This window comes from Choristoneura fumiferana, chromosome 27, assembly GCF_025370935.1.
Source record: "Choristoneura fumiferana chromosome 27, NRCan_CFum_1, whole genome shotgun sequence".
Taxonomy (NCBI): Eukaryota; Metazoa; Arthropoda; class Insecta; order Lepidoptera; family Tortricidae; genus Choristoneura; species Choristoneura fumiferana.
Window position 1 is genome coordinate 5,098,802 of NC_133498.1, and position 21,162 is coordinate 5,119,963.

The window sequence follows — 21,162 nt, forward strand, 5'->3', positions numbered from 1 at the left end:
TCTGAAATTGATTATGGCAAATATGCGTTCCGGGCAATGAATGTCGTGTTGAGACAGTTTCGTCTTTCGGAAACCTTTCCTCCTTTTTTCCGAACAAAACGGGACTATGCAACACTTGTAGCATGCCGATATTTTTATGGTACGGTTTTAAGGTGTTTTAAATATGATTTAATCTAAACTTTGTTTCACGCCCGTAATAACAGACTTTGAAAGCCATACTTAAAAACCTCACGCTACAGTGCGCCATCTAGTGAGACAAAAAACGATAGCCCTCATTCAATCACGACCAGGGTGGATGGCTAGTGACCTTTGTGTAGAGATGGACGAACGTAGGTTCCACCGAATAAGAATTTATTCCTAAGTAGAAATTGGAAATATGATACATTTTTAAATTTTAAAATGTAATTTAGTTTAGCTCTTGAGTAAAACAAAAGCTTTGCTTAATTTCTCACGATAAAGAACCTGATCGATTATATAACATATGTACAATCCGTAGCAAAAGTGTAGGGGGGGGCAGCCTGCCATAAGGACCCTTTTGCTACGGATTGTTAAATATTATTTTTATTATAAAGACCGTACTTTTTTTTGTTTTTTAATTAATAACTATCTTTTGTATCTGCTGTTATTGGAAATAAAGCTACTGTGCCAACAAAAAACAAAGCATCACTGTATCTCACAAAATAAACACATTTAACACTCAACTCATACATGGCTAAGTACAGAAAAAAATTGAGTACCACTAAATTCGGCCGAATACGAAAAAAAATTAACGTAAAAAATATCCGTACAAACTTTTCATGATAATAAATAAATAAATAAATAAATATCATGGACACTTGACACCAATGACCTAGTCCCAAACTAAGCAAAGCTGTAACTATGGATACTAGGCAACGATAAACAATACTTATATAGATAAAATACATACTTAAATGACATATTAAACATCCAAGACCCAAGGGGTTCGGCTGTTGCTACGAATAGAAGCGGACGTGTTACACTTTTACCAAGTTATTTTGAATATTTTATAATTAATTTGTGATTGGTTGTGAAGTGCATTTTCGATTCCTTGTCGCTCGCGTGGTCGTTTTACGGCCTTGCTCCGCCCACTGGGAGTGGCTAGAGGGGGATAGCTGTTTTTTGACGGGTCGCGCCGGTGAAACTATCCGAAGTGCCGAGGCTCATGTGCGCATGAGTGTGTTGTGGCGGCGGGATTTGAACTTGCGATCTACGCAGCGGACTGGCGTCTGTAATCCTACGCCGAGACCGCTGAGCCACCGATACAGTCGCTGCGCGCCGCAAAAATATTGACCGTTTGGTTCGGGCCAGTGCTGAGTGCTACGTGCTACGGGCTGCTAGTGCTACGGTTTTACGTAGCGCTACTACGATATCGCGCACCTATTGCTACGCAGAGTAGCTGCTACTTTGCATCGGTTTTTTTTTTGGCGAACTTTGTCTTGTTACTCAAGCCGGACTCTGACAATGGCGGGAGGTTGCGCTGGTGCCGCAAGGCGTTTGCAAAGACACAACAATACGTAGAGTGTTCAAAGTGTAAAGAAACGTACCATCCGATATGCGTAAATATTTCAGGCGATTTACAAGATAAAAAAACCTGGAGTGGGTCTGTCCGGTATGTCAATGTAAGCTGGCTAAAAAAGGTAACCTGGATTCGCCGGCTCGGCCGTCCTTTCCCAATGACAGCAGCAATGACAAGGTGACCTTCGGCCACAAAATCGTAAGGCGGCTTCAGTGTCGCCCTCAACACTATTACCGGAAGCGTGGAATCCAATGCAATTACGGCGCTCACAGCTGAGATCAAATTGCTGCGCCAGGACATGAGCGAGATGAAAGGTCACCTAAAATGTCTCTCTGAATCTGTTTCAAAGTGCTGCTCAAGTCTAAATGATTTTGAATCTAGACTAGTGACGGTGGAAACCAAGATGAAAAAATTAGAGGAACAGGAACTGGACTTCTGTCTCCTAAAACAGAGAGTGGTTCAGCTTGAGGACCAGCTGCATAACCAAGAGCAACGGACACTCCAAAATGACATTGAAATAGTGGGTGTAAAGGAATTACCCAAAGAGAATGCAGTCCACATCATCCTATGTATTGCGGCGAAGATAGGGTTAGACTTAAAAACTGAGGATTTAGACTTCGTGAACAGGGTAGGCCCTCGTCGTCTGCCGAGTGATACTCTTATTTCGGAAAACACTAAGCCTCGGCCTCTGGTTGTACGCTTTCTACGACGCACGAAGCGTAACGCTTTTTTTAAAAGCTGCTAGATCCAGGCGTAACTTGTCTTCCACTGATATTGAGGTAGCGGGTCCGACACAGAAGTTGTTCTTTAATGAGAGGCTTACAAAAGCAAACCGCATGTTATTTCGAGACGCCCGGACCCACTCAAGCAGAGTGGGATATAATTCTGTTGGACGAGAAATGGTTCAATCTTTGTTCGCAAACAGAAGGCAGTGCGGCGATACAGATTTGCAGCGTTGGTGAGCTTGATCGGCGCCTTGGTCCCGTCTCGAGCGTCGATGCTGAGAATTTTAATGTCGACGCAGGAACGGGGCGGATGAGTCTCGAAGCGTCTTCGTCGGCGAAACGGAAATATCCCAAAATCCTCAACCCCAGTAGATATTATGTTCCTCGCATGCAGTTCCACTTGCACTTACAGTTTCTCATATTGTCAAGCTGCTTTTACCTAACACAATTATTTAACACTCTCACACTATATAAACTTCACAACACTCACATTTCACACACCGCAAGTAAAATGAAACAGGTATGTTTTCTAAACACTGTGCACTTCTGGCACGCTTTGGCCTTACATGACTTTTCCATCTATCCAGATGGCGTTACTTGAATTAGAGGACGAACTTGAAAATGACTTAACTATTGAGTGCCACACGCTCGATATCTTAGAGAACTGCCAACAGTATCTAACTCCCAATCATAACTTTAAAGTGGCAGCCTTAAATATAAGAAGCATACGACGGAACTTTGACTCATTTTTAGTTACATTTAAAAGATTGAATATTGTTTATGATGTGATCATTCTTCCGAATGTTGGTTGGCTGAGGGATCAATTATTGATCAGCTTCCGGGTTATCAAGTGTTTCACACTAAAAAATTTTTAACAAATGTGGTGGAGTCGTGGCGTACGTTAAAGAAACACTACCAGTTAGGTGCACTGAACCATCTATTGATGATGCTAACTGTCTTGCAATAAATATAGGAGGCCAAATCGAAGTCTTGGGTATTTACCGCTCCCCATCTTTTGCTAATCTAAGTAGGTTCCTAGATTCATTGGACATTTTTCTAAATGAAGATCGTTCCAGGCAAATATAATTGCTGGGGATCTTAATATTGACATCGCCGATCAGTCCACGGCAGGCACTAGTTCAGACTACATGCATCTTATGGCAGCGCATGGACTGTTGCCTGCGATTACGAAACCAACTAGGTTCGAGGCTTGTTTGGATCATGTTTTTATAAAGACCAATGATGAAGCGGTGGGTATTGTTTGTAAATGCTCTGTTACTGATCATGACATTGTCATGGCTGGCTTATTATGTTCTGGTCTGGGTGGTCACAGGATGAACAGGTGGGTGCTCAAAACGGACTTTAAAAAAGTCGCACGGGAGCTTGGAATGGTAGATTGGAGCTCAGTAACCGGTAGTAGCGATGTTAATAGCGCTACGAACAATTTTAATGCTATTTTAAGCTCAGCGATTAAAAATAACACTAAAAGGGTCAAAATCAGCCGCAGTAAATTTAACATCAAACCTTGGGTCACTGCTGGTGTTATCAGATGTATGAAACATAGAGATAAACTCCATAGAGATGCTAGAGCCTCACCTAGCGACCAGGTTTTGCATAAAATTTACACTCGATACAGAAATTATTGCGGTAATTTGTTATATAACTTAAAAACAGCTTATCAGAATAAACAAATAAACGAGAACAAGGAAAAACCTAAAAAACTTTGGAAAACCATAAAGATATATGTCAGACTCCGGGTAAAAATAATAAGTGTAACGAACTCACAAAAATTGGAAAAGATGTCCGAGAATCACTGGATAAGTGCAACTTGTACTTTACAACTGCTGGTGCTAATCTGGCTGATCAAGTTTTGACCAGGTTAACCGAAACCCAGAGCACGTTAGCTCACAAATTTGCTCCTACCTATACTGCCCAGTACTCTCTTTTCTTCCAGCCGACCGATGTTTATGAGGTGGCTAAATTAATTAGACAACTGAAATCTGATAGCGCATCTGGATATGACGGTGTCAGGCCTTTGTTAATCAAGGAGGTTGGGGATGCCATCCTGGAGCCATTCGTTTTCGTCTGTAACCTTAGCTTGGAGCAGGGGTGTTTCCCTGATTGTTGGAAACTGGCTGTGGTGTCTCCGATTTATAAAAGTGGTTCCAAAGATATGCCAACTAATTATAGACCAATTTCGCTACTCACAGTGTTATCTAAAATTTTGGAAAAGATTGTAAACATTCGTCTGATAAAATTTTTAGAGAATAACGCGTTAATCTCTGAGCGACAGTTTGGATTTAGATTGGGCAAATCAACAGAAGATGCAGCACTAGCTCTTACAAATTATATCTCGGGGAATCTGGACGCGGGTAAATGCTGCATTGGCGTGTTTCTGGACTTGGCTAAGGCCTTCGATACCGTATCGATTGCAATCCTGCTAAGGAAACTGGAGGCTCTGGGGATCCGGGGTACGTGTCTTGATTGGTTTACTAGCTACCTTAGCAACAGAAAGCAGGTGGTAAAAATCGATGAGCATACAAGTAGTGCTGCACCCATTTGCTTTGGCGTGCCACAGGGCAGTATTTTAGGGCCCACGCTCTTCGTCATATACATCAATGATCTTCTCCAACTATCCGTTCCCAGCTCTGAGATCATTTGTTACGCCGATGACACTGTTGTTTTGTTTAGTGGTAACACATGGGGGGAAACGTACTCGTCAGCCGAGGAGGGCCTGTCTAGAGTAGCAAGCTGGTTAGACAGAAATCTTCTCACTTTAAATGTCGATAAGAGCTGCTATGTGCCCTTTTCAAAAAAGGCTGTTTTCCCTACCCCTGCCCTTTTTGATCTTAAGATTCATTCCTGCAGTAGTAACAAACCGAACTGCACATGTGGTGCTATTGGTAAGCAGAACTCTGTGAAATACTTGGGTCTTATTGTGGACGAACACCTATCTTTTAAGCCTCATATAGCGGCCTTATCTAGGAAAGTTAGGAAGTTCATCTACTTGTTTAAACGGCTGCGTGATTGCACGCCTCTGGATATTTTACGAATAGTCTACCTTGCGCTGTGCCAGTCTGTAATACAATACTGTGTCGCAGTCTGGGGCAGCGCGGGTAAGACGGCACTACTTGAACTTGAACGTGCCCAACGTGCAGTCATCAAAGTCATGCTGAAAAAGCCTTTTCGTTTTCCTACTGATGCTCTTTATAGGGAAACAGGGTTTCTTAGAGTTAGGCAGCTGTTTATCCTTAATGCAGTCACTCGAGTCCACAGGAATATCTCTGGGTCTTCACAAAAAGACCTCATGAAACGCCGAATCTACCGGGTTCCGGTACCCTTCGTTAGATCGGCACACGCAAAACGCGCTGCATTTTTTGCACATCCGTTTGTGTACAATGCTGTGTGTAGGGTCTGTGATTTAAAATCGCGTACCATGCACTCGGTAAAATCTATTGTAAAAAAATGGTTTGCCTCTCTCTCATACAACGATACCGAAGACATTTTACGCTCATGTAGTTAGTGGGGTCGTAAGTAGTACCTAATCCTATTCCACTAGTTCTCGCACACTAACTGCGGAAAACACATTCCTTGTCGCCAAACACATACACACACATGCACACACACACACACACACACACACACACACACACACACACATCGCACGCACACACACACGCGCACACACACACACACACACACACACACACATTAACACACACATTTCGTTTTTATTTTTATTTTTATTTGTAATGTTCCTCTGCTTGCGTTTCTTTCCTTTTTGTTTTATATTCATTAATTATAACATTTTTGTAAGTAAGTTTAAAACCTATAATAGTGTAACAAAGAAAAATTGGTAAATTTGTAAACCGACTCAGTTGAGTGCCAAGATACAGGCTCAGCCTAGTTTGGTACTCACCAGATATATCTGGTATATTGTAATAGTGGTCATTTTTAGATAAATAAAAATTATTCTTATTCTTATTCTTATTCTTAAGACCCGAGAACAAACATTCGTGTTATTCACACAAATATCTGCCCCGGCCGGGATTCGAACCCAGGACCTCAAGCTTCGTAGTCAGGTGCTCTAACCACTTAGCCATCCGGTCGTCAAATGATATTTATTTATTTTCTCAAAAATGCCCGTAAAAGTCTACATTCTTACTTACATATCAAAAGACTAAGTGCATGGTTTACGCCCAGCGAGAAATTAAAAAGTTAAAAAGATTGCAGGCGCGCTAGCTCGACAGTAATTTATTATTGTCGAGTTTCAAACTTTTTATAAAGTGAAAACGGCCATGGATATATTGGCACAAGTCGTATACAGCCAACTCAAATGGCTGCTATCAGTTATTTTGTTGGAACTCCAGACTTTTTTTATTGGATCTGAAACAGCTTGTGGTGTTTTCGGTGGAAGAATACACCTGCTGTTTTTTTTAATGACAAACACTAGGATTTTTAACTCACCCACGCTCCCAGTGCCGTCTATGATCGCAGTCACAGTGGCTAACGCATGCGCGTTGCCGGCCAAGCTGCTATGCGTGCCTGAAAAACAAACAAACGTATATTAATAATCCTACTAATATTATAAATGTGAAAGTTTGTGAGTGTTTGTTACTTCTTCACGCTGAAACGGCTGGACGGATTAGGATGAAATTTGGTATGTAAATAGCTGGACATTTGGAATAAAACATAGGCTACTTTTTATTCCAATATTCCCACGGGATAGGGATAAAATCTCGAAACTACAATCGCTGGGCTTGGTCAAACCACGATTTATAATGTCTTAAAGCTTTCGTGATTTTCACTCATAGTCAAAATACCACGCACAGGAGTTATCACGCTAACACACACGAGTAATATTTACCTCGACGTTTCGGCAACATTACAGTTGCCGTGGTCACGAGTAGACTGAAGTGTGGGTGTCAAGTCTGCCTAACACACAAAAAAAGACCAGTGCGGGTAGTTCGTGATACGAGTGCCGTACCGTGCCGTACTCGTGGTGTGTTAGCGTGATAAGTCCTGTGCGTGGTATTTTGACTAAACCACGATTTGATTTTCGGAAATTCCTAAGGGAATTTTTAGAAATCCCGGAATTTCAATTCAGCTTTTGATCTAATGATATAATCTACGGGTAAACACTAGTAAATAATAAATATCATGGGACACTTGACACCAATTGACCTAGTCCCAAACTAAGCAAAGCTTGTACTATGGATACTAGGCAACGGATAGACATACTTGTATAGATAAATACGTACTTAAATACATATTGAACATCCAAGATCCGAGGACAAACATTCGTATTATTCATACAAACATCAGCCCCGGCCGGGAATCGAACCCGGGACCTCAAGCTTCGTAGTCAGGTTCTCTAACCACTAAGCTAATACATATAAATAAAAATAAAGCATCGATCACACACTGCTGTTCAAACGCTAACGCACAGTAAACGTATCAGCGTATTTCAGTCTTTCTCTCTCGCGCATTCTTTCCCTTTCTTTCCCGTAGTATTTCAATCTCTTCCCCTTAAACTCTTGCCCGCCCAATTCTCAATACCCCTCTCTTGTACTCTCTATCTCACCCTCAAGTTTTTTTTTATTCAACTGGATGGCAAACGAGCAAGTGGGTCTCCTGATGATAAGAGATCACCACCGCCCATAGACACCTGCAACACCAGGGGGATTGCAGATGCGTTGCCAACCTAGAGGCCTAAGATGGGATACCTCAAGTGCCAGTAATTTCACCGGCTGTCTTACTCTCCACGCCGAAACACAACAGTGCAAGCACTGCTGCTTCACGGCAGGATTAGCGAGCAAGATGGTGGTAGCAATCCGGGCGGACCTTGCACAAGGTCCTACCACCTGCTTTCATAATTACGTCCGTATGAACGTGTAAGTGACTGGCCTCAATTTCTCTCACCTCCCTAGACCTATCCTCATCTCTCCCCTATCTTTTTCAGTCCCTTCCCTTTAAACTCTTGCCCGCCCAATTCTCAATACCCCTCTCTTGTACTCTTTATCTCACCCTCAATTTCTCTCACCTCCCTAGACCTATCCTCATCTCTCCCTATCTTTTTCAGTCCCTTCCCTTTAAACTCTTGCCCGCCCAATTCTCAATACCCCTCTCTTGCACTCTCCATCTCACCCCCAATTTCTCTCACCTCCCTAGACCTATCCTCATCTCCCCTATCTTTTTCAGTCCCTTCCCTTTAAACTCTTGACCGCCCAATTCTCAATACCCCTCTCTTGCACTCTATATCTCACCCTCAATTTCTCTCACCTCCCTAGACCTATCCCCATCTCTCCCCTATCTTTTTCAGTCCCTTCCCTTTAAACTCTTGCCCGCCCAATTCTCAATACCCCTCTCTTGTACTCTCTATCTCACCCTCAATTTCTCTCACCTCCCTAGACCTATCCTCATCTCTCCCCTATCTTTTTCAGTCCCTTCCCTTTAAACTCTTGCCGCCCAATTCTCAATACCTCTCTTGCACTCTCTATCTCACCCTCAATTTCTCTCACCTCCCTAGACCTATCCTCATCTCTCCCCTATCTTTTTCAGTCCCTTCCCTTTAAACTCTTGCCCGCCAATTCTCAATACCCCTCTCTTGTACTCTCTATCTCACCCTCAATTTTCTCTCACCTCCCTAGACCTATCCTCATCTCTCCCCTTCTTTTTCAGTCCCTTCCCTTTAAACTCTTGCCCGCCCAATTCTCAATACCCCTCCCTGTACTCTCTATCTCACCCTCAATTTCTCTCACCTCCCTCTGTCCTATCCTCATCTCTCCCCTATCTTTTTCAGTCCCTTCCCTCACTCGGCTCCCACCCTATCTTTACGAGCGCGTGTGTGTGTGTGTGTCTCAAGTGTATATAACATGTAAGTGGCTGACCGAGCTCTGCGCTGACGGCGGTCGTGATGAGCGCGTAAGGCCCGTTAACGAGCACCCCGCACGCGACCAGCAGACACACGTTCAGCGCGTACGAAGAAGCGCCCCAACTCTGATACGCTAGCAGCTGCAAGTACAAACAGTACATAAATAAATAAATAAAATTTAAATTTTCTGATCTACTTTTGATGCACCACCTGTTGTAAACTAGTCCTTCCTTCTTTCTGTAAAAAGGTTGCCTGGAAGAGATCGCTCTTAAGCGATAAGGCCGCCTATTGCTCACCTTGTAATTTTAATAATTTGTTTTCTGTATCGCTTACTATGTCTGGTGTACAATAAAGAGTCTTTGTATTGTATTGAATTGTATTATACATGTTGGGTCACACTATATAGACCAGGGTTACTCAAAGTGGGGTACGCAAACCCCTAGGGGTTCGCTATTCGACGGTAGGGGGTTCGCGACTACGTGACTCCAAAAACCACCAGGCTGCAAGACTAGCAAGATGATTAAGATTGTTTTTGGAGTCTTTTTGTATTTTTTATTTCACCAACAGTCAATTTTATTACTTGGGGGGGGGGGGAGGTTCGCTATGGTAGACTATACAGGGTGGCTCATTTGGATCGGTCAGTATGGGAAAGTCTAAAACTATAAGGCATCATCTCAGCCTATATCACCTGTGCCACTGCTGGGCACAGACCTCTCAGAACAAGAGAACTTGGGCCATAGTTCCCACGCGGGCCCAGTGCGGATTGGGAACTTCGCACGCACCATTGAATTGCTTCGCAGGTGTCTGCAGGTTTGCTCACGATGTTCTCCTTCACCGCAAAGCTCGTGGTAAATTTCAAATGTAACTCCGCACATGAATTTGGAATAACTCAGAGGTGCGAGCCGGGGTTTGAACCCACGGTGCTCTGCTTGAGAGGCCATAGGTCAAACCACTAGGCCACCACGGCTTCTTAAACTATAAGGCATACGAAGATCTATTCTTAGGAACAATGTCTTCAATTTTAGTAACAAGATAAAGTGCATTCATACAATTAAAAAAAAATATTGAAAAATATATTGAAGCCGTGGTGGCCGAGTGGTCTGATATATGGCCTCTCAAGCAGAGGGTCGTGGGTTCAAACCCCGGCTCGCACCTCTGAGTTTTTCGGAATTCATGTGCGGAATTACATTTGACATTTACCACGAGCTTTACGGTGAAGGAAAACATCGTGAGGAAACCTGCACAAACCTGCGAAGCAATTCAATGGTATGTGTGAAGTTCCCAATACGCACTGGGCCCGCGTGGGAACTACTGCCCAAGCCCTCTCTTTCTGAGGGGAGGCCTGTGCCCTGCAGTGGGACGTATATAGGCTGGGATGATGATGATGATTGAAAAATAAAACATATGTCAGCGGCCGATCCTAAAATGCGCCAGATCACGAAATTCCTAGGCTATCAATGGCGCCATTTCATGATATAGCTAATAGTTGACCAGGCATATCACGATGTGCCTGAGAAACAATACGGCAGATCGATTAGAGCAACGCATTCGTCGATATTCCTAGCTTTATATCATTTTGCAGGTGGTAGGACCTTGTGCAAGGTCCGCCCGGATTGCTACCACCATCTTGCTCGCTAATCCTGCCGTGAAGCAGCAGTGCTTGCACTGTTGTGTTTCGGCGTGGAGAGTAAGACAGCCGTGAACTGGCACGTGAGGTATCCCATGTTAGGCCTCTAGGTTGGCAACGCGTCTGCAATACCCCTGGTGTTGCAGATGTTTATGGGCGGTGGTGATCTCTTACCATCATCAGGAGACCCACTTGCTCGTTTGCCATCCAGTCGTATAAAAAAAAAAAAAGGCACCACGTGATATTATGCCGAAAAAAAGAAAAACGAGCGAAGCGAGGAATGGTTAGTATGAATTGTGAACACAACGCACGAGCCGAGCGAGCGAAGCGAGCGTGCCGCGGTACCGAGAACCGATATGGCAACGTTGCATGATGCCTAGGAAGTTCACGATCTGCCTAAACGTCACTAAACAAATCGTGAAACGGTGAGTTTGGAACGATACAGCGGATGTCCCTTAGCCAATTCATGAAATGGCGCCAATTTCACGATATGCCTAGGAATTTCGTGATCTAGCGGATTTTACGTATTTCTATTTACATACTACTAGATAAGTTATATGGTGTAGGTATTCGTGGATTGGCTCATAAGTGGTTCAAATCGTATCTTAAAGACCGAGAACAATACACAGAAATAGAATATTTTGATACTAACACAGGCGAAATATCAAAAATTCGATCAGAACGCAAACTAATTAATTCTTCAATTCCACAGGGAAGTGTAATCGGGTGCCTTTTATTCATTTTGTATATAAATGATCTTCCAAAGAGCGTACTAGAGCCATGCGTATTGTTTGCAGATGATATATCTCTCATCACAACATGTCAAAACAACAAAAATGATATCGTAAACCAAAAACTAAAACTATTACTCGATTCAACATCAAACTGGCTCTCCGAACATAATTTAGAAATAAATTACACCAAAACAAAAATAATGTCCTTTCATCCATATCAGAAGCCTCCATTGAATATAAATTTCAGTTATAAAAACATGCAATTAGAAACGGTACAAAATTTCTCACTGCTCGGACTAGACATTGATACGCATATTAACTGGAAATCACATATAAATAAATTAAAGTCGAAATTGTCAAAGTTTGTTTATGCCCTATACGAAATAAAAAAAACCACTGATTTACACACAGCGCTCGGCGCCTATTATGCGTACGCACACGCCTGGCTTAGCTACGGAGTCATTCTGTGGGGAAATAGTACAGACGCGCAAACCCTTTTTACTCTTCAAAAAAAGCTAATTCGTATCCTAGTCAATATACAAAACATAGACAGCTGTAAACCTCATTTTAAGCACAATAAAATACTTACTTTGCCATGTATATATTTAATTGAAATATGTAAATTCGTCCGTAAATATCCAAACTTGTTCAAGAAACGGCAGGACTTACCTGTAACACATTCTTTAAGGCACAAAAACAGACTTATTTTACCCCCATCAAATTTAAAAATCCATTCCAATAGTACACATAGTATGTCTGTAAAAATATATAATAAACTGCCAAACACCATACAAAACGAAAATAACGAAAAAAAATTTATAAATAAACTTAAAGAATTCATGATAGAAAAATGCTACTACTCAATAAATGAATACCTAGATGATAGATGATAAATTTAACATAATGTTAATAAATAATCCTAATAGATAAAAGGGACATGATGTAATATTAATTGATTAAGAATTTCATAAAAGTAAGTCAGTTTAATGTGATTGTGATATTTAAATATAAGATAAAATTTATTAATTATATAAAAGCTGCCCTCTTGTATAAATATTGCTGTGCCCAACAGGGTCCATGATGATCACATAATCTCTTTGTAACATCTGTAACCATACATTGTGGAAAAGCAATAAAATATTGAGTATTGAGTATTGAGATATCGGCAGTGTAGGTCATAAGCAACCAATGCTACTATGAAACAGGAAATAGAAGAAATAAATATTTAATAATGTAAGTTTTATTTTTCCAAACGTCCGAGTTCGATTCCCGAGTTGAGTACAAGTTTTTTAAAATGTACGAATACAGTTTTTCTTGTTATTAAAATCGATGACATTGTTCCTAAGAACAGATCTCCGTATGTCTTACGGTTTCAGACTTTCCCATACTGACCGATCTAAATGAGCCAGCCTGTAGACTTTTTTTTTTAAGTTTTTTTTTAGAACACTAGTATCGACTCACAGTGGGAGCGCACACGATGTAGAAGCACGCGCAGACAGCCCCCGGACACCCGCAACAGTCCGCTATCAGCCCCGCCAGCACCGCGCCGACTATACCGCCCACGTCGAACACTGTGCTCAGGTCGCCCGACTGTTTAGGGGTTAGGTGGGCTGGGAAACAATAGTAGATTATACAACAAGAGCATAAAACGATAGGGTTCCCTTCATCTTGCATAATATCGATTCTCCGAAATACACTTCGCATAACAGGTAAGTATCTAATTTATTTTTTAGCCGAATTATACTTTTGCATAATCATAACTTTGCATAATTATCAGTTCGAATAATAGTCATTTCTCAGAATATTAAATAGCAGAACATTAGTATCGCCGATTTTTATATGGCATAGTGGCATGGCAAAATACCTAGTTTGGATTATTGTATTTTCACGGAATTTTAAACAGCGCTGACTTTAACATGGCATAATGACATAGTTAAAGGAACTAACAGCTACCATAAGAGGGTTAAGGTTAAAGTAAGGCCAGCAAAGTAAGCGTGCTGTAACAGCAGCAGGCAAAGCGCCAGAACAGTACAGCAGCTACATAGTAGGTTGGGTTAGGTTACAACTGCGACCACAACAGCGCGCGAGCCGAGCGAGCGAAGCGAAGCGCCAGAACCTTATTGCTGCCAATAAAATGCTTTTTATTACCTTTATGCAAAGTAATATTATGAGATATGTCTTTCTGCGTAGCAACTATTCGAACATATAAATATTATTCTCATCGATATTATGTGATGTTAATATTCTGCTTTACAAAATTATGAGAAATGATAGTAAGAAAAAAATATAGGCGAAAAGTAATTCGGTGATCTAATGATTCTGCTCAAGGTTGTTATGAGAAACGAAATTATGAGATTCAGATTTTATGCAAAATATTAGGTTCACGTTTGACTCTGTATTGACCTGATCTTAAGAACTATGTACAGTCAAGTTCATAAACTTATGAGCAAATTTAAGATTTGATCTTAAATATCTAAACACGACTCTATTGTTAACGGCGTAGAGTCGTGTTCAGATATTTAAAATCCAATCTTTGCCACAAGGTTATGAACTCGAATGTACACTACCATTCTATTTTTAAAATGGATTTTTACAAGCAGGCGACGAAGTTTGATTTGGAAAAAATAATAACAATAATAAATAAAAAAATCTTTAGTTTCATAATAATTAAAAACCGGCCAGAAGCGTGTCGGATACGCCCAAAATAGGGTTCCGTAGCCATTACGAAAAAATTAGGCAATATTTTTCTAAGGATTTCGTATTTTATACGGAATCTTCCAAGTTTAGGTATATTTTATACCTTAGGCTGCTATTTACTCTTAAACTACTAATTATTCTCAAGCAAACTTAGCCGTTATAGTTTTCCATGAAAGTTTGATATACTTACTACCATTCTGATTTTTTTTTTAATTTTCCATTTTAAATTTTTTTTTTTTTAAGTTTAGATTTTAGAGGGGGGAGGGGACGCTCGATTTTTATGATAATTTGCACTTTAAAGTTAAATATTTCTCAAACAAATCACTGAATCGAAAAATCGTCTGAGCAAACCCCTAATGGTTTTAAAAGAACTGTCCAACGATACCCGACACCATAGGGTTGGGTGAGAAAAAAAAATCACCCTCACTTTACGTCTATGGAAGGTATACAAAAAAATTTTTTTTAAAAAAAATTTTGTTGTACCATTTTGTCGGCATAGTTTACATATATATTCGTGCAAAATTACAGCTTTCTATCATTGATCGGACAGACAGACAGACAGACATGGCGAAACTATAAGGGTTCCGTTTTTGCCATTTTGGCTCCGGAACCCTAAAAAATCACTATAGCAGAGCTCTGTTAAGTATGAACCAGATCTTTTGATATGTTAGTAAGTGAGTAAATGAATTGAATTTTTTATAGATTCAGATTATCGATATTAACGGAGTTTACTTATAATATATATATATTTTTTTCACGGGACAATTCACACCAATTGACCTAGTCCCAAAGTAAGCTTAGCAAAGCTTGTGTTATGGGTGCTAAGCAACGGATAAATGTACCAATGTAACTTAAATACATAGTAAACACCGAAGACCCGAGAACAAACATTCGTATTTTTCATACAAATATCTGCCCCGACACGGGAATCGAACCCGGGACCTCAAGCTTCGTAGTCAGGTTCTCTAACCACTAGGCCATCGGGTCGTCTGTCTTGTCTGTAATGTACTTACTCGACGTGTTTATATACAACGGCAGCCAGTACAGGAACGTGTAGCTGACGAGTTTAGCGAAAAAGAGCGAGAAAGAGAACTCCAGCACGCCGGGGATGCGTAGCGCGCGCGAGAGCGAGACCGCGCCCGCGGGAGCGGGACGCGAGATGAGCGCCGTGTGCTCCGTCGCTTCATCGTGCTGCTGAAAACAGGGTTTCACACACGGGGTGGTAATATCGAAAATACAAACTGAAACATAGATGCACAGAAAAAGAGACCGGCGCTGGGAACCGAACCCAGGTCCTCAGCATTCCGTTTAATTTAATTTTGTTTAATTGATATAATTTGTGAACCCGTGGTGGCCGAGTGGTTTTTTCCGTCGCCATTACGAAAAAATTAAATAATATTTTTCTAAGGATTTCGTATTGTGTACTGAATCTTCCAAGTTTCTTCTAAATAAGCAATCTTAGCCGCTATAATTTTCCTTGTAAATTTGATATATTTACTACCATTCTATTTTTGTTCTAATTTTTCCACCTACTCGATTTCAATGAAAACTTGCACTTTAAAGTTGAATATTTCGCAAAAAGATCACTGAATAGAAAAATTGTCTTAGCAACCTCCCAATAATTTTAAAAGACCTATCCAACGATACCCCACAATATAGGGATAGTCGAGAAAAAAAAACCCGCGGACAGACAGACGGACAGGCATGGCGAAACTATAAGGGCTCCTAGTTGACTACGGAACCCTAGAAATGAGATACTCCCAATTGCAGTACCTACAGTTAACAGTTGTATAATGTGTGTTGATTATGGTGACCTCTCGTTTCGCCGAGTTTCATTACGCATATTTTCGTTTCGCAGACAACTATTGGCAGATTTTTCTTTTGGCCGAGCAACGTTTGGTATAATTTCGTTACGCCTATTATTCGTTTCGCCGAGTAGTCGGCAGGAAGAATAGCGATAAGCAGATTTACGTTTAGTAGATTGTTTGTTTCATAATTGTTTCAGTAAACCGAGCAACTGTTCGTCGAGACACAATAAGCAGAGTTATCATATGGCATTCATATTGTTAAGTAGATTTAATGTTCAGTCGATTTTTGTTTCGTAATCTGCGTAGATAAAATCGGCCAAACGACAGGTAGGATTTTACTGAGTTGACTATATAAATATACTAGCTTTTATCAAAATGAAGTTAGGTGCGACGACGAGCGTCAGCGAGGAGGAGTGTTAGGTAGAATTGCGACCAACAACGCACGAGCCGAGCGAGCGAAGCGAGCGTGCCGCGGCAGCGGCCGGCGAAGTGCCAGAACCGAACTGCTAGCATCGCGACATTGTTTGTTTAGACTCCAAAATGGTCAAAAATACGTTCATTACTTGCGTTATATGTTTAAAACTTGCACGGCGTGTAAAAATGCCAATAACGCCATATTGTAATCCACACATATTCGCGGTATTGAATGCCATTCCCCACGCGAAACGAAAAGATGCGAAAAGTTGATATGCGCACTGAATAACAGTTCAACCGTTACAAAAGCGAAATGTTGTTCGACCAAACGTGCAAACCGTGTAGTGATTTAGGCTAAACGAATTTCTGTAAATAGTTCGGCTTACTGACTCATATGCCAAGTAAATAGTCTGCTAAAGGTTGAGTTACGAAACGTCAGTCTGCGAAACAATACATCTGCGTACCGTTACTCGGCGAAACGTTTGTCTGCAAAACAAAAATCTGCTTAAAAATAGTCGGCGAATCATCAGGTAACCGCTGATTATTGTGTGCGTGTACTTACCGGCTGTGCGTTGGCGGAGTGCCGGTTAGGGCGCAGACTGGCCGCCTGGAACATGCGGTTAGCGTTACTACATACAACTAACGTTATAAATGTCTGTCTGTATGTTACGGTAACACGGTTGGACTGTATTAGGTGAAAGGCAGAAAGATGTTTGCATGCTCGCTTGCACGCTTTCTTTCACGTTTGCTAGTGCTTGTTTACTCGTACACTTGGTTACAACCAACTTTCGCGCTAGCTTGCGCGCTTAGGGGACGTTCAAGTAATACGTAACACAATTTTTGACCCGCTCCCCGTGTAACGCACCGTAACATTTTTCTTTACCTCCCCCTTCCTAAAAGTTACGTAACACCCAAATTACTATTTCTTTAGCTTTTCTTTAGCAGTGTCCGAATTAAGCTGGCATTTCTTGACACAGCCACACTGGCAACTCAGCATGAGAGCATTTATAGGCCAGGAACAACAGCTGATGATGCCAATTTCCCACTTTTGAGGGCATTATAGTATGTACTATCAGCCAAATATGTGGTCTACCACCCTAAAGTTGATAATCGTTTGCATGTCATAAAACAATAATGCCAATAAACGTGTCTGTCAACTTGAAAGTTCGACTTTAGCGACATATTCATATGATAGGAACATGTTTAAAAATTGATAGACCACTTATTTGGCTGATAGTACTTGTTATAAAAAAACTGTGACGTAACGCGTAGTTTGAAACCCCTCCCGCCCCTGTAACGCATCGTTAGTTTTTACAAGACCCCCTCCCATGCGTTACGTAACACCTGAACTTCCATGCTCGCTCGGTTGCTTGTACGATTTTGTTTATTAATTTATTTTACAATAAAAAATCAATTATGCACACAATAACACAAAAAGACATAATTATTACAACTATTTAGCGTTTTTTATGGTTGATTGCTTGTTTTGTTAGCAAGCTTGCATGCATGCTTGAACTCATGTTCGCATGCTTGTTTGCATGTCTGCTTTTCTATTAAAACTACGTAACACAAAAGACTTCTAACTATACTGTACAATAAGGGGCTGTGGCTGTGATGCCGTCTCCGTCTATTCGAACAAAACAAATAGAGACGGCATCACATTTAACCGTCAGTTAACACTAATCAATGGATGGTGAAACAGCCCCTAAATATAAAAAAAACTCTTAGTATAAAACTATCGATAGAAACTAATTATTTTTGCTATACAGTATAAATATAGTGCAAGGTTCATGCGTTGCATACCTGGTCCCCGACTATGACGGTAGATGGCGTTGGTTCGTCTTCGTCTATCGATTTTCTGGATTGTCTGCTAGGCTGAAAAAAAAAGGTTTTTAGTAAAAAAGTGTTTGGCCGGATTTTTTGACGACCGGATGGCTAAGTGGTTAGAGCACCTGACTACGAAGCTTGAGGTCCTGGGTTCGAATCCCGGCCGGGGCAGATATTTGTATGAATAACACGAATGTTTGTTCTCGGGTCTTGGATATATTTAAGTATGTATTTATCTATATAAGTATGTTTATCCGTTGCCTAGTGTACATAGTACAAGCTATATACGTCCCACTGCTGGGCACAGGCCTCCTCTCAGAACAAGAGGGCTTGGGCCATAGTTCCCACGCGGGCCCAGTGCGGTTTGGGAACTTCACACACACCATTGAATTGCTTCGCAGGTATGTGCAGGTTTCCTCACGATGTTCTCCTTCACCGCAAAGCTCGTGGTAAATTCCAAATGTAGCTACGCACATGAATTTCGAAAAACTCAGAGGCGCGAGCCGGGGTTTGAACCCACGACCCTCTGCTTGAGAGGCGATAGGTCAAACCACTAGGCCACCACGGCTTCATGTATACATCACAAGTATTCATTCTCCTTTTATGCAATCGGTTATTATTGTAGCTGTGTGTGTAATCTATCATTCACTTCGACTCTTGGCACTACCTATAGGCACTTGTCTCACCGCCGGCGAGGAAACGATTGGCTATCGACTATTTTCTCGCTCAAGAAACGAACAAAAGATATAAGATCCTGTGTGAGTAAAAGAGACACATATATTAATAGTTGATCGCTGGCTGTTCACACTGTCGGCGAGAACTCGCTCTTACATCTTTTGTCGCAGCGACAAGAGCTATAAAACTCGCTGAGCTATAGATACTCGCTCAGCGATGTCAGCTTGGCGGCCGCCCCGCACGAGCGAGTCGAGTGGAGCGAGTAATCGCCCGTCGCACGCGAACACTCGCTTACAGCCGAGCGACAAAACTACACTCGCTTCTCGCTGCTCGCCCACTCGTTTCTAGTTACTCGCTCTACTCGCTTCTCGCTCATCGTCGGCGGTGGGACAAGTCCCATACTCAACTCAACGGTTCTCACCGGCGTTCTTTCCGGCAGCACAATCCCGACCATCCGCGGGTCGGGTGCGAGAAAGAGAAAGACCATGAACGCGACCACGCCCATCACTAGAGCGGGATAGACGAACGAGAGCGCCCAGTCGCGCTCCACGAAGCGGGCCGCCATTAGAGTGCCTGAAGACATTTAAGATGGCGGGTAAATATGGAGTCAAAGTGCTCTAAGTCGAGTCAAAGTCAGGTCGAAGTTAAGTCAAAGTCGAGTTAATGTAGAGTGTTGGCAACACCAAAAAAACTATTTAATCCCTATAATAGTAACTCTGTTGTCTGTCTGTCTGTCAACGCGACGCTGAACCAATTTTTATGAAATTTGTATAGAGATAGCTTAAGCGCCAAGGATCATAGAATACTTTATTCGGTAGAGGGCGCCACCGCGCGATAACCTAGGTCCGCGCCGATAAAGCTTAGCTATAAGTTGTACAATCTGTGGTTTCCCCCCACGACTTCCTCTTCTCTCTCTGCTCCGGTCACCCACTGGCAATCGTCTCGTAATTATTTGTCTTTATTTGATTTCTACAATATAGCTGCTAATTAATCAAGAACCGGAGTTTTCTTCCACCTATACTACAGTCCACGCAGAACCCAACATAGAGTCAAAGTCAAGTCGAAGTCAAAATTAGGTCAAAGTTAACTCAAGGTGAAAGTCGAGTCAAATTCAAGTTAATGTCAATTCAAAATCAGGTCAAGGTCAAGGTCCAGTTCAAGTCAAGTCAGAGTTAAGTCAAAAACAAAGTCAAAGCCAAGTCAAAATCAAATAAAATCAAAAAATCAAATTTTTATGTTTTTAAATTATTGTTCTTTTTTATGTAAACTGTTATTTATTCTATTTCGATTAAATGTGATTTATTTAAATTTAAAGGCAATGTGTCCGATATAGTGTGTCATAGTGGTTTGACCTATCGCCTCTCAAGCTGAGGGTCGTGGGTTCTCCGGCTCGCACCTCTGAGTTTTTCCAAATTCATGTGCGGAATTACATTTGAAATTTACCACGAGCTTTGCGGTGAAGGAAAACATCGTGAGGAAACCTGCACAAACCTGCGAAGCAATTCAATGGTGCGTGCGAAGTTCCCAATCCGCACTGGGCCCGCGTGGGAACTATGGCCCCAGCCCTCTTGTTCTGAGAGGAGGCCTGTGCCCAGCAGTGGGACGTATATAGGCTGGGATGATGATCTGTTGCTAAATAAAGGCCTCTTGGTCAATTCAAAGTCAAGGTCAAAGTGTAAGTCAAGTCAAAGTTTTAGTGAAAGAAAAGTGAGTCAAATCAAAGTCAAAGCCAAGTCAAAAGTCAAGTCCACGCGCACTACTCACCCAATATGTTCCCCAGCGACGTGTGCGAGTTCCATATGCCGAATATGAGTCCCTTCTTGCTGTTCCCGAACCATTTGCCGACCGTGGCCACCGTGCCCGGCCAGCCCGTGGTCTGGGCTACGCCGGCGCTTGCTTACAAGCAAACGAGCAAACCGCCAAGTCTAAGTCTAGTCAAAGTCAAGTTGGTGTCAAGTCAAAGTCGAGTCAAGGGCAAGTCAAAGTCAAGTCTCGGCCTCTTGGCCAATTCAAAGTCAAGTTAAGTCAAGGTCAAAGTTTTAGTCAAAGAAAAGTGAGTCAAGTTAAAGTCAAAGCCAAGTCAAAAGTCAAGTCCACGCGCACTACTCACCCAATATGTTCCCCAGCGACGTGTGCGAGTTCCATATGCCGAATATGAGTCCCTTCTTGCTGTTTCCGAACCATTTGCCGACCGTGGCCACCGTGCCCGGCCAGCCCGTGGTCTGGGCGACGCCGGCGCCCGCT

General features: G+C 41.9%; 2 protein-coding genes across 22 annotated transcripts in view; one reads left to right on the forward strand and one right to left on the reverse strand.

The window, feature by feature from the left end:
* Positions 1-21,162, forward strand: part of tou (bromodomain adjacent to zinc finger domain 2B toutatis) — a 193,367-nt gene that overhangs the window by 43,910 nt on the left and 128,295 nt on the right. The gene's annotated exons all lie outside the window — the stretch shown is intronic.
* The window catches only part of MFS16 (major facilitator superfamily transporter 16), a gene marked incomplete at its 3' end in the record, with an annotated part of 23,895 nt that continues 9,462 nt past the window's right edge, over positions 6,730-21,162 (reverse strand). Inside the window, 8 exon segments of the mRNA XM_074108733.1 lie at positions 6,730-6,807; positions 9,153-9,276; positions 12,959-13,107; positions 15,208-15,385; positions 16,979-17,023; positions 18,220-18,291; positions 19,340-19,491; positions 21,029-21,160. Coding sequence (XP_073964834.1) covers positions 6,730-6,807; positions 9,153-9,276; positions 12,959-13,107; positions 15,208-15,385; positions 16,979-17,023; positions 18,220-18,291; positions 19,340-19,491; positions 21,029-21,160 — 930 coding nt within the window.